Raw genomic sequence first — 13,348 nt, forward strand, 5'->3', positions numbered from 1 at the left:
ACACTTAGAGGTCAAAGTTTAACATGGCATGTTTTTTTGTCCGGTCAATAACTCTGCCATTGATGACGGGATTTTGAAATTACTTGGCATAAATGTTCTCTGTAACGAGATAAAGTGTCATGCGCAAGACCCAGACCCCTAGCTCCAAGGTCAAGGTCACACGTAGAAGTCAAATGTGTTTCTTTTCTGGTCCATAACTCTGCCATTTATCAAGAGATTCGAAAATAATTTAACACAAATATTAACCATATTTAGAAAATGTGTCACGTTTATGACCAAGGCCTCTTAGGTCATATGATATGTGATTTTTTGTGCATACAACTGTGGCATTCTTGGGCCTACTATTTGTCTGTTTTGAGGATTCTGTCTTTTTCACATTAATTTCTAACTTCAATTTGCGGAATCATCTCAGTTTGCGCTCACTGAAATATATTACTGACTTACACAATTACATACATCACAAATGCTATAAGGCAGCACGCTTGCGTTAGGCCCACAAACATGACATACACACACCCTTACCTCACATCATACACTTTTTCAATAACCCACTTCTTATGTCTGTCCTTTTTGATCAATGTATAAGTAGGCCTATAGATGTTGGAAGTGAAAAAGACTTAAATAAATAAATAAATAAATAAATAAATAAACAAATAAATAAATAAATAAAAGTATCCCTTCGAACCATGTAGTTATGCTAAAAGCCTTTTGGGGCATTAATCATGAATATATCTAGTAGTTGACGGGTATGTATGTTTTGTTGTTCTTGTTGTTTTGCATCACTTTTTTGTGCAGTAACACTACTGTCAGATAAACATTGATGCTTTTGTCCAAAGGTTGTTTAATAAAACGCAATATACAGTTTTCTGGCGCCAGTCTGATAGTATCTAGGTGTGTCAGACTGGCGGCAGCATACTTGTAACTAGGTGTGTTATGTTGGCGGCGGCGTGGTCTAGGTGTGTCATAACTGCGGCAGCGAGATGATATCTAGTGTGTCATAATGACGGCAGCGTGCTGATATCTAGGTGTCATGTTGGCTGCGGCGTGAAGGTATCATGGTGTGACATGTTGACGGAAGTGTGTTGGTATCTAGGGGCGCCGTAATGTTGGTGGCAGAGTGAAATAGGCAGTGGAACTAAAATACAGACTTCAGGAAGGAAATATCTATTTTAGATATATGTGTAGCTAACATTATCAAAGTACAAAGACTGTAAAAAAATATAAAAATTTCATTTTCTGAAAAAAAAGGGTCATTTGAGCTAAAAACATGTTCCCGGGTAAAGTATTTAGAAACTAGAAATGTGTCCATGGGACACAGATGCCCCCACTACATGACATTAAAATGACAATTTTTTCCCAGGTCAGGGGCCAAAAATGAAAATTTTTTCACAGGTCAGGGGCCAGAACTCCTACAATACTGAATTAATCCGGATGCGAAACCCCAGGTGCACAACTGCACATGCTGGCCAACATTCCTGTAAACTTTGGTGACTCTAGGTCAAATACTTTTGGAGCTACGCACGACACAACATTAAAATGACCCATTTTTAACTAAGTCAGTGGCTATAACTCCTACACGACGGAATGAATCCGGACGCGAAACACCAGGTGCACAACTGCATATGCTGACCAACATTCCTGTAAACTTTGGTGATTCTAGGTCAAATAGTTTTGGAGCTATGCGCGACACAACATTAAAATGACCAATTTTTTACTAAGTCAGGGGCCATAACTCCTACATGACTAGATGAATCCGGACGCGAAACCCCAGGTGCACAACTGCACATGCTTACCAACATTCCTGTAAACTTTGGTGACTAGGTCAAATACTTTTGGAGCTATGCGCGACACAACATTAAAATGACCAATTTTTTACTAAGTCAGGGGCCATAACTCCTACATGACTTGATGAATCTGGACGCGAAACCCCAGGTGCACAACTACACATGCTGACCAACATGCCTGTAAAGTTTTGTGACTCTAGGTCATATACTTTTGGAGCTATGCGCGACACAACATTAAAATTACCAATTTTTACAAAGTCAGGGGCCATAACTTCTACATGACTGAATGAATCCGGACGCGAAACCCCAAATGCACAACTACACATGCTGACCAACATTCCTGTAAAGTTTTGTGACTCTACGTCAAATACTTTCAGAGCTACGCGCGACACAACATTTTCGGAAGGACGGACGGACAGAAGGACGGAAGGATGGACGCGAAACCCCAGGTGCACAACTTCACATGCTGACCAACATGCCTGTAAAGTTTTGTGACTCTAGGTCATATACTTTTGGAGCTAGGCGCGACACAACATAAAAATGACCAATTTTTACAAAGTCAGGGGCCATAACTTCTACATGACTGAATGAATCCGGACGCGAAACCCCAGGTGCAAAACTTCACATGCTGACCAACATTCCTGTAAAGTTTTGTGACTCTACGTCAAATACTTTCAGAGCTACAAGCGACACAACATTTTCGGAAGGACGGACGGACGGACAAGAGCAAATCTATATGCCCCCGCCCCCCCCCCCCCACAAAGTGGGGGCATAAAAATGGAGATAATTCAGCTAAGTCTTTATGGTAGGCTTAGGGGGTCTATTGACCTAGTACCTCATGCAATCTGCTTTTTACCTTTAGGCAGGAAAAAAGCTGCATAATTGTCACAGGGATTAGCAATCTGAATAGAAATAGAAAAGATGAAATCAGTTAATGCCCTGGGGAAAGTGTGAGATTTTCTGTGTTGAAATTTGTCAACAGACTATTTGTTAAAAAAATCTAGGTATAGGTAGGACAACGAGTGCCGTTGTCTACGGGATATATACAACGAGCAAAGCGAGTTGTATATATCCCGTAGACAACGGCACGAGTTGTCTATCCGACTTAGACCACGTGACATAAAAACTGCAATTATTGAAAACTCTCCCACGCGTTCTATAGAAATTAGGATTAACGTGTTTTTATAAGAGTAATATCATCTTTGTACCGTTAGCGCTTAATTGTCAGTAGGGCATATGAAAGAATGCAGGTTATTTGTATAAATTCAGTTTTACCCAAATACTGGATTTACTAAGATTTAACGTTCATTAACACTTTGAGTCATTTGCAATCACAAAATTAATGCTAAACAGTTAAATATGGATTTCTCAAAAATACTCAAAATTAGACTGCATGCTGAACAATTAGTTTTTGTGAGGAGTTTGCATGTTGGCGAAACACGATGACAGATACGTTGATTCGTTGATTCAAGAAGGTAGCCAGGTTATTTATTTATTTATTTAGTTAGTTCTTTTTTTATTTGTTTACTTTGTTTACCAGGATATAGTTAGTGCGTAGATGCTCGTAGGACTACAAATACCTTTTACTATATCGCGCCCTTCTTGTAAGAATGATGTAGTTGTTTTACTTTCTAACTGGGCCAAGTTGTTCGAAACTTTAACGGACTATAATTTAGTTTAGTTTAGTTTATACTAATTTGTTTTAGCTCGATTTTGATGAAAGCTTTAACTGTTTAAGTTTATTGTAACCACTCTCGAGTCCGTTTCCTATGAAAACTAGTACTGGGGTCATAAGAAAAGTCATGGTCGTGACCCCAATGATGCTCGAACCCACGACCACTGCATTAAGCTGTTAAACTAACCGCCTGTTAAATTTCTATTTATGATACTAGTCTTGGTGGGTGGGAAACACTAGTATGATGTTTTAATTTTACTGTAAAGATGGTTTAGTGTTTATAATCCTTAACAAGTGCATTTGATTTTCTAAGTTTTCTAAACTGTCGAAATCAACTGATAAAGTCAATCGACCGTTAACTCAATCGCCTGTTAAAGTTTCGAACAACTGGATCCAGTTGATTGCAAATGTAAGGATCGTGCTGACATGTCTTTTTTATAACAAGTGAACATAAAAAGTTACAACTGTTGGAAACGTTTCAGTGAATGTGTAAATTACGTTTTTACCCAGTTGGTTCTACACTACAAATATGTAGTTTATTGTAATTCATTTTTATTGATATCTAATAACATGGGGTCATTTTTACAATATTAATATTTAGACGTTGTCAACTGAATTTACCTCCAAGTCAGTCTTATTTTTTATCCCATTGATAACTGGTGAGAATATTGCAAGGTCATTTAACTCCGGCGTTAGCCTGTATTGTTAGATGGTAAATTGGCACGAAATTCACGCGTTTTTTGCCCAAGTTTCCCCCGATATATATACAACGCTACTGTTGTATATGAAATATAGACGGGTACAAGTCTGCTTTGCGATTGGCTATTTACGGATTATCGTGGTCTAAAAATATGAAAAAATCAAAGAAATCAATTTCAGGATTGTTAGATGCATGACTGTCTTATCCTACAAAGCATTTGACATAGACAGATTACTTTTCTATTGACCTGAAATAACATGGACAGGATTAGGCTTTGTGAAAGTCTCTACACGCTGTTACACGTCACAATTTTACGAATATAATGGAATGAAATCTGATTGTCATAGTACACATAAACCTATAACTTGGTTATTATATTACTGGACGTTTGATCTGTCTTTATAAGAGAATCACCACGATTTCAGAAAGGAGTTAAAATATGTTAACTTTAATTTCCCGCAAGAAGAGTGTTAAAGAAAAACTATGGTTTTGTTTAGTAATCTTAGTGATGGCTGTCTTGGCAGTTATGATATCAAAACGGATTCTTGTGCCAAAAGAAACTTCGCAGTGGGAAAATATATATTATAAAAACATGAAGGAGTCAGTACAATTGGAAAATATAAATTATATAGACATAATGTCAAAACTGAACAGAGATAGGGTGGCCTTTAACGACAGAACGTTGATATCTATCCAGCAGAAGTATTATGTACAACCTCCGTCAGTGCTGCCGTACAATCTTTCTCATTTTGAAATACAGAATCCGTCACCCGGGCAAACACAGTTTATAGACGAGTATTTGAATCAAAAGGTATGTTTTTACCGCTGATCTTTCAATAATATAGAAAAACAGTAAAGTAAACTTACGAATAGACAATCAAATTGAAATAATATATAAAAATATATAAAAGGCTGTTGGAAGTGGCCTTATATACCTACAACCACTACAACATCATATTATAATAAATACAAATCTGGTGAGCGATATATGCAACAAATATATTTCTTTAGAGAGGTATACCTGCTTCTTCCTGTGTAGTTAATTAAATTATTGTTAAGTATTATGAAATTTGTTTATGGATATAAGTCTTGTACTTCAGCGAAATGGATTTTATATCGACTGTGGAGCTTTCGATGGTGAGCATTTATCGAACAGTTTGTTTCTTGAACGGTACCGCAACTGGACTGGTATTCTTATTGAACCGAACCCGACAATCTACCGTCTGCTGCGACAGAAACACAGAAAAGCATATTCTCTCAACGCCTGTCTTTCAACAAATAAATATCCTTCACTTGTGAGTATCATCAAATTTATCTAATTTTTACACATACATATGTAAACAGTTTAGTCTACTGTTATAAATAAACAGAAACTATATGAGAAAACCAACATAGTGCATCTGCGACCAGCAAGGATCCAGACCAGCCTGCGCATCCGCGCAGTTTTCTCAGGATCATGTATGCTATTGGCTAACCGTTTCCCTAATTGCAGGAGGCTTTGAAAGCAAGCAGCATGGATCCTGATCAGACTGCGCGGATTCATGATGTGTTGCAAATGCACTATGATAGTTTTCTCATGGTGCGGCTAAACTACTAAGTTTCTTGTTTGAGCAATTATATATATTTACCTAACTAATAGATTTACATGTCTACAAAAGACAGTGCCGGTATTCCATATATTTACCCTCGCCACCATGGCAGTTACCGCCATATGGGCGAGCATGACAACACTTATACCTGATATTATTAACTTTTGTTTCTTCTTTGTTATCTTAAATGCCATGTGTTAAGATTGTGACCATAAATACCAACCCAAGGCAAGTGTTTTAGACCCGCAGTGAGTTGATATTAAGATTGGTTCTCCCATGACTGGTATCTAAAACTTTTACAATCTTAAACTATAAAGTACTATATTTTTCAATATTTACAATCTTAAAATAAGTTTTGCTATATACTTTTCTTTATTTACATTTTCAATTTTAAAATAAAAAATACCCAGACAATGTTTAGACAATAGAGAATACTTCACGCGGTTATAAAATAATGTCATTTTGATAGAAAATATTTTTAGCCCTTTAAAACCTGACATAACCGATCTTTTCAAAATTTCTATATAGAAATACATAGAAACCATAGTCATCAACTTCAAACAAAAATGGAAGCAATAAGTTTTTGTATCACATCGATAAAAATATATTGAAATAAAGGGCAAAAAATGAAGATTACTTCACGAGGTTATAAAATTTTGTTAAATAACGATAAAAATACGTTTTTAATGTTTGAAATATATTTTCCTATACAAATCTATAGTAAAACTGTCTATCGGTAAACGTTATCGGGTCACTACTTTTGCCGAAACTACTGGTCAATGTATTGGAATGTTGGCCATGATATATTTTGTACGAAATATACGCCTTAACATTTTACTATGGGTTAAAAGTTATCAGAATTTTTAAAAACTTCTTGAAACAAATTCGCAGTCCTACAAATTAAAATTGAAAATAAGCAGATGTAATATCAGAATTGATTATTATCTTTCAATCTATCAAGTGATCATATAGAGATTTCACTGTGTGCAGGTAACCACAATGAAAATCCTTCATTCCCTATAATATGTAGGGAAATAAATAATACCTGTGTAAATCCGTTTTAGCTTATATATTATCAGTCGCGCCAAGTAGGTCATGTTTCACCGTGTCCAACGTATACGTTGCATTTACGGCGAGTACGTTACATACACGGTATATTGTACGTTCCATTACCGGCATTTCCTGTTGATTTTGTCAACATCCTATGTGGTGTGGTAAGAAAAACTACTCATTTTCATCGAAGTTCAACGTGTTCAAAGAAGCGATATATATTCAGTACGAGCTGCAGATCATTCAAGCTCCCCATGGTAATGTGATTTTGGTCAGTTATTCTCTTAGTTTCTTCAAACATTCGAATAAACTGACGTGTGAAGTCGGTTTCGAACTCGGACGTTCACTTTCAGGTTCATTTTCTGTCTCTTAAAATCATTCTGTTGATTTTTCATCTGTTTAACGCGAGAATAGTATAACAAGTTATAAATAAAAATATATAATATGGCGTAAATTCATGTTTTAGGGGAGCTTTATGCCAAAATTAGCGATGTACGCCCCATAAAACAGCGCGTCTAAAGAAGTACGCCACATAAAAATGCCGTTTTATTTATAGCAACTAATTACGTATGCCTTCACTCGCATCTATTCTTTCATTTTATTTACACTTTTTAACAATTATAAACGGTTTTGGAATTACATAATGTAATAACAGTAATATTGATTATTCGAAAGATAAAATAAACATGCTTGTTTTGTATAAACAGTCCGGTATAGAATTGCCCGTTAAAGTTTTTACTTTGGAATCATGAACATTCCATATATTTTCGTAAATTAATCTTCGGTGTCGGAACCTAAAACGAATTGAAAACTGAAAAATTAATGTATTTCACAAGTAACATAATGTCGTATTTTCAGGTAGAGTGCGGACAAAACGAATACTGCTTGTGCGAACATGGCCTGTAACTTCACAACCTGCCCCGCGTCTGGGGAAGGTTGTGGCAGTATGCGGGGTACACTGTGCGGGGTACACCCTTACCTTTCAGTATGATATAGCAGTATGAAAGTACATGACATTTAACCTTAGGGAATGCTATGAGAAAACCAACAAATTGGCTTTCAGCATGGATCCAGACCAGCTTGCATATCCGCGCAGTCTGGTCAGGATCCATGCTGTTCGCTTTCAAAGCCTATTGCAATTAGAGAAACAATAAGGTAGCAGTTGGTAGTTTCCAGCCACAGATTCGAATTGGCCAGGGTCAAAATCTGTCATTAGAGATAAAACCTTGAAGTGAAGGCAGTTTTGATGTTTGAAATATTTGTTGATGTGAGTTTGTGATTAACAAGTTTAAGAATGGTATGTTGCAGAAATTCTGGCAGATGCGAATGTAAGCTTGATGGCATCATTTTCATATAACTGCTTGAAATGCATATATGCCACTATCAGCATTGAGCGTCTCGTGAACTGTCAAATGTCATATAGGCCTCACACAGTTGAAAATAGTGAAAAAAGTAATCGGTTGACAGGTATTTTTGTCCAGCTCTGCAAGTAATACTTGAAACTGAGTACAGAATGCAAGTGGCCATTTGTCTCTATCCATTCCCCTAACATTTTAAGGCCAGTTGGAGATATGGCTAATTTGGGCTGAAATGTCATGTATTTTCGCGGGCTGAAATTATCTTTCAGGTGGCTTGTGGATTTTAAAAATCTATGCTTTGTATGAAGTTTACTATGTATTTTATTTCTTCTTCAAGTAAGATGTAAACCGGTATCTTTTTATTTTCAGGTCTGCATCTCGTAAGATATCGGAAGCCGTCTGACTTGGCCACATCGCTCGGAAGTCTGAAGTACTAGAAAAAACCGCCATCTGCTACCTTAAGACATTTGTCAATTTTTGTAAGTACTATTTCATGCTTTCTTTTGTGTTGTTCAAGCTCTCCAGTATGTGTTATTTAAAAATCCGAGCTGAATGGATTCATAACATAGACAGATGTTGTTTGATATGGTAGAAGTTAAGGGGAGGTAACTCTGATTTTACCGGGTAAGTAAATCTTATTTTTGTTTGTAGTGTAGGTTTTTCTTAAAATTTCTAGCGGGAAACACATTTCTTTTGTAGTTTATATCAAATTTAAAGGAAGAAGGACTATTTAAAGGAAATATAGGTGCAACTTTTTGGCATTTTGTAAACACATGGCTGTTTCACAAGGCTCGGAACTGGATTTCTGTGGTGATATTTCTTTCGAAGATTTCTCGAGTGGCAGGTATGATTTTAGTTCTTACAAATTTCTATTGTGGCTTTATCGGTGTCAGGACATGACGACAGAAGAAAAGTGTAGAGAGTGGATACATCTTGGGTGCATTTAAGGTCCTGGAGTGAGGGAACATTTGCAGATATTTGTTTTTAATTAAGAGAAGATACGGTTTCTCGGAGATGTACTGGGAGATTGCTCGAATTCGTTAAAATAGGTAAGTTTGGCAACAACAACAACAACAACAAAAACAACAACAACAACAAAAGTGCATTGTAAAATATTTATTTAAAGCTATTTTATACTTACTGTATGTAAGGTAATATGAAAAAGTACTTGTAAACAGGGGCGGCTTTTCCTGAGCTTGCGGATTTGAAGTACAGTTAGTCTTGGGTAAGTAAGCTGTGCTGCTTTAAATTCTGTTCCTCACTGAGTATGCGGGGCTGTGCACAATGCTAATACAGTACATTTATGGCCATCATGTAATAGTAGGTAAGTCTTTTTTTAATGTCAGAAAGATAGATGCAGTAAGAAATATGTGTGTAAAATGGGGCCAAATCCACAATATTGTAGACATTGTTTGGACATGTGCAATTTGCAAGAAGAACAAAGCATTGTTTAAATATTGGTAAGATTTTATTTGTCATAGATCATTTTCTTAGAATCAGGTGCCAGACAGTCCATGGAGATGCATGTCTTGGTCCTTAAGGTAGCAGTTGGTAGTTTCCAGCCACAGATTCGAATTGGCCAGGGTCAAAATCTGTCATTAGAGATAAAACCTTGAAGTGAAGGCAGATTTGATGTTTGAAATATTTGTTGATGTGAGTTTGTGATTAACAAGTTTAAGAATGGTATGTTGCAGAAATTCTGGCAGATGCGAATGTAAGCTTGATGGCATCATTTTCATATAACTGCTTGAAATGCATATATGCCACTATCAGCATTGAGCGTCTCGTGAACTGTCAAATGTCATATAGGCCTCACACAGTTGAAAATAGTGAAAAAAGTAATCGGTTGACAGGTATTTTTGTCCAGCTCTGCAAGTAATACTTGAAACTGAGTACAGAATGCAAGTGGCCATTTGTCTCTATCCATTCCCCTAACATTTTAAGGCCAGTTGGAGATATGGCTAATTTGGGCTGAAATGTCATGTATTTTCGCGGGCTGAAATTATCTTTCAGGTGGCTTGTGGATTTAAAAATCTATGCTTTGTATGAAGTTTACTATGTATTTTATTTCTTCTTCAAGTAAGATGTAAACCGGTATCTTTTTATTTTCAGGTCTGCATCTCGTAAGATATCGGAAGCCGTCTGACTTGGCCACATCGCTCGGAAGTCTGAAGTACTAGAAAAAACCGCCATCTGCTACCTAAGCGAATAGCATGGATCCTGACCAGAATGCGCGCATGCGCAGGCTGCCTGTATCCATGCTTGTCGCAAAGCCATTGTTTGTTTTCTGATGTTGCGGCTCATATCTACAAATGAAAACAATTAAAAGTCGTAAAATATGTTACATGCACGTGAAATAATATAAGAATAAAATCAATGCCAATAACATTGCGTAATACCGAGACACCACTACGCCATGTTTTCTACATATGAATGAATTTCAGGACACGATTCTTTCGTAAGCTAACGTAAACGCCCGAAAATACTGGCGAAGATTAATAAGTGCCAGGTAAATCTTATGGATAACTGACTGAAAATTATTATACATGATATCTTATTGTGAATGTAGCTCTACAAACACAGTTATTTCATATATTTAGTCAAGTTTCAAACTAGTTCTCGAGAAAATCTTAACATTTGGGATGCCAGTAAGTGCGTTTTTCTTGCATCTCGAAAGTAGTTTCTGTTAAGATTTTCAGTCAATTTCATGTTATTTTTCAAGGATAATTATCCAACATTTGGCCAAATTTAGCAGACTGCTATAAATGTTGATGTGTTTATTATAGCTGATATGCATGTCGGCAATTTATTTAAGATAAATATTAATATCTGAAAGTAATAATTAGAAGAAATTAGCTTCCGGTAAGTTTTGTTTTAAACACAATCGTTTCCCATTTTTCAAACATATGGCATGTTTGTTTTTTTTTTAACAATTATTATAGATTATAAAAAAAATCGTCCTTTAAATCATACTGGATGAAAGTTCCATCAGGTAATCGTTTAGTTATGATTAATCCAGTAAAGCAGGGATGATAAGTTTGACATGAAAAGTGTCAAAGTTGTTTTCACACCTTCGGGCATACCACTTTTGGTGAATAATTGCATTAACAAGGCAATATTTCGAGACTTTTAATCAAAGCAAAGGATGAAAGTTAATGCAAAAATCTGGTCCGGACGATTACAGCCGATATCATGCTCGGCCAAAAAAGTGGTCCGGCCATGGCCGGATCGGCCGGACCGTTCGCGACGGTCTTGGTTTATTTGATAACCTTCGAAATTAAAATTAATATTTTAAAGAGACTATATGCTAGGAATTTATCATAGTGGTGGGGTTTAGGTATCCCCCGAAATTCCTTACAATAATGACTGTATATAACTGTTGCATTTTAGATAAAGATAACGGCCTTTTTATGTGGCGTACTTCTGTAGACGCGCCGTTTTATAGGGCGTACATCGCTAATTTTGGCATAAAGCTCCCTTTGAACATGAATTTACGTCATGATATATATTTCAGATCGTAGCTTGTGTTACTATTCTCGCGTTAAACCGATGAAAAGTCAACAGAATGATTTTAAGAGACAGAAAATGAACCTGAAAGTGAACATCCGAGTTCAAAACCGACTTCATACGTCAGTTTACTCGAATGTTTGAAGAAACTAGAGAATAACTGACCAAAATCACATTACCATGGGGAGCTTGAATGATCCGCAGCTCGTACTTAATATATCGCTTCTTTGAACACGTTGAACTTCGATGAAAATGAGTAGTTTTTCTTACCGCACCACATAGGATGTTGACAAAATCAACAGGAAATGCCGGAAATGGAGCGTACTTATACGGTACCATGTATACAGCGTACCCACCGTAAATGCAACGTATACGTTGGACACGGTGTGTTTAAACAAGAGTGTTTATGCCAAATAACGATTTTCACTATATTATGTCACCGATTTTATTTTCCATGTACTTAAATGACTTAGAACAGTTCCTCTTGACAAACAATAATGGTATTCAGTTAAATATAAGTAATCAAGATACCTTAATCTATTTAAAATTGTTAGTGTTACTATATGCTGATGATACGGTTATTTTTTCAGATAGTGAAGTCAATTTTCAGAATTGCCTTGATGATTTTTATACCTACTGTGAAACTTGGAAGTTGAAAATTAATTACTCCAAAACAAAGGTTATAGTTTTTGGTACAAATCGACCAGATAAATATTCGTTTAGTATACACGGCCAACTAATTGAAACAGTTAAAACCTACAAGTACCTTGGAGTGTATTTCTCTTCTTCAGGTAGCTTCCTTTCATGTAGAAAGCATTTAGTTACTCAAGCCAGAAAAGCAATGCACCAGCTCCTGGTAAAAATTAGTAATCTAGCTCTCCCAATTGACCTACAGCTAAAGCTGTTTGATAATACTGTCTTACCCATCTTAACATATGGTTCCGAGGTATTTGGTTATGAAAATCTTGATATCATAGAACAGGTACACTGTGACTTTTTAAGGATAATAACAAAATCTAGGAAAAGTACCCCACGTTATATGCTATACGCCGAACTTGGTCGCTACCCCTTAGAAATCATTATAAAGTCACGTATGGTCAAATTTTGGAGTAAACTAACCCTTACGCCAAACGCATCAAAATATCCTTTCTCTGCTATCAAAACATGTATCAGTCAACTCAAAATTTTAAATGGTTAAAACATATTAAAGCAATACTGGATTCCACCGGTTATTCGTATGTATGGGTAAACCAGCCATATTTTAATGTAAACGTTCATAAATTTGTAAGGCAGACGCTCATTGACCAGTTCATACAAAACTGGAGGTCAAATCTAGACTCCTCTCTCTAAAGGTCAAATGTATAGCCTCTTCAAGGACAATATTATGCTGGAAAGCTACCTAAAGATCCTAATACCTACCAGCGCTTATCATTATTCCATTTCCGAACTGGCAATCATAGGTTCCCTATTGAGGTTGGAAGATGGTCGCAAAGTCATGTGCCACACAACGAAAGAAGGTGCCCGCTCTGCCCTCGAATGACCTGGGTGATGAGCTGCATTATCTCCTGATATGTCCGTCCTTTAATGAAGAAAGAAAAAAAATATATACCACTGAAATATTACCGTAGGCCAAATATTATTAAATTTAGAGAACTATGTCAACTACCGACCGCAGCTCCTGACCA

General features: G+C 36.4%; 1 protein-coding gene and 1 long non-coding RNA gene across 4 annotated transcripts; both read left to right on the forward strand.

The window, feature by feature from the left end:
• The first annotated feature begins 4,796 nt into the window (after window positions 1–4,796).
• Window positions 4,797–7,802, forward strand: LOC123565442 (uncharacterized). Its single transcript, XM_053549084.1, has 3 exons — window positions 4,797–4,970; window positions 5,260–5,458; window positions 7,657–7,802. The coding sequence occupies exons 1-3, from the start codon at window positions 4,797–4,799 to the stop codon at window positions 7,800–7,802; spliced, it is 519 nt and encodes a 172-aa protein (XP_053405059.1).
• Window positions 7,803–7,945: 143 nt separating this feature from the next.
• LOC128558987 (uncharacterized) lies at window positions 7,946–10,330 on the forward strand. 3 transcript variants are annotated; one of them, XR_008372005.1, is made up of 3 exons: window positions 7,946–8,065; window positions 8,526–8,635; window positions 10,269–10,330. It is a non-coding gene; the product is annotated as an uncharacterized LOC128558987 (long non-coding RNA). The 3 variants fall into 3 exon arrangements; XR_008372004.1 differs by lacking the exon at window positions 7,946–8,065 and adding an exon at window positions 8,087–8,265; XR_008372006.1 differs by lacking the exon at window positions 7,946–8,065 and adding an exon at window positions 8,088–8,250.
• The last annotated feature ends 3,018 nt before the right edge of the window (window positions 10,331–13,348 follow it).

Source organism: Mercenaria mercenaria, chromosome 8, assembly GCF_021730395.1.
Source record: "Mercenaria mercenaria strain notata chromosome 8, MADL_Memer_1, whole genome shotgun sequence".
Classification (NCBI taxonomy): Eukaryota; Metazoa; Mollusca; class Bivalvia; order Venerida; family Veneridae; genus Mercenaria; species Mercenaria mercenaria.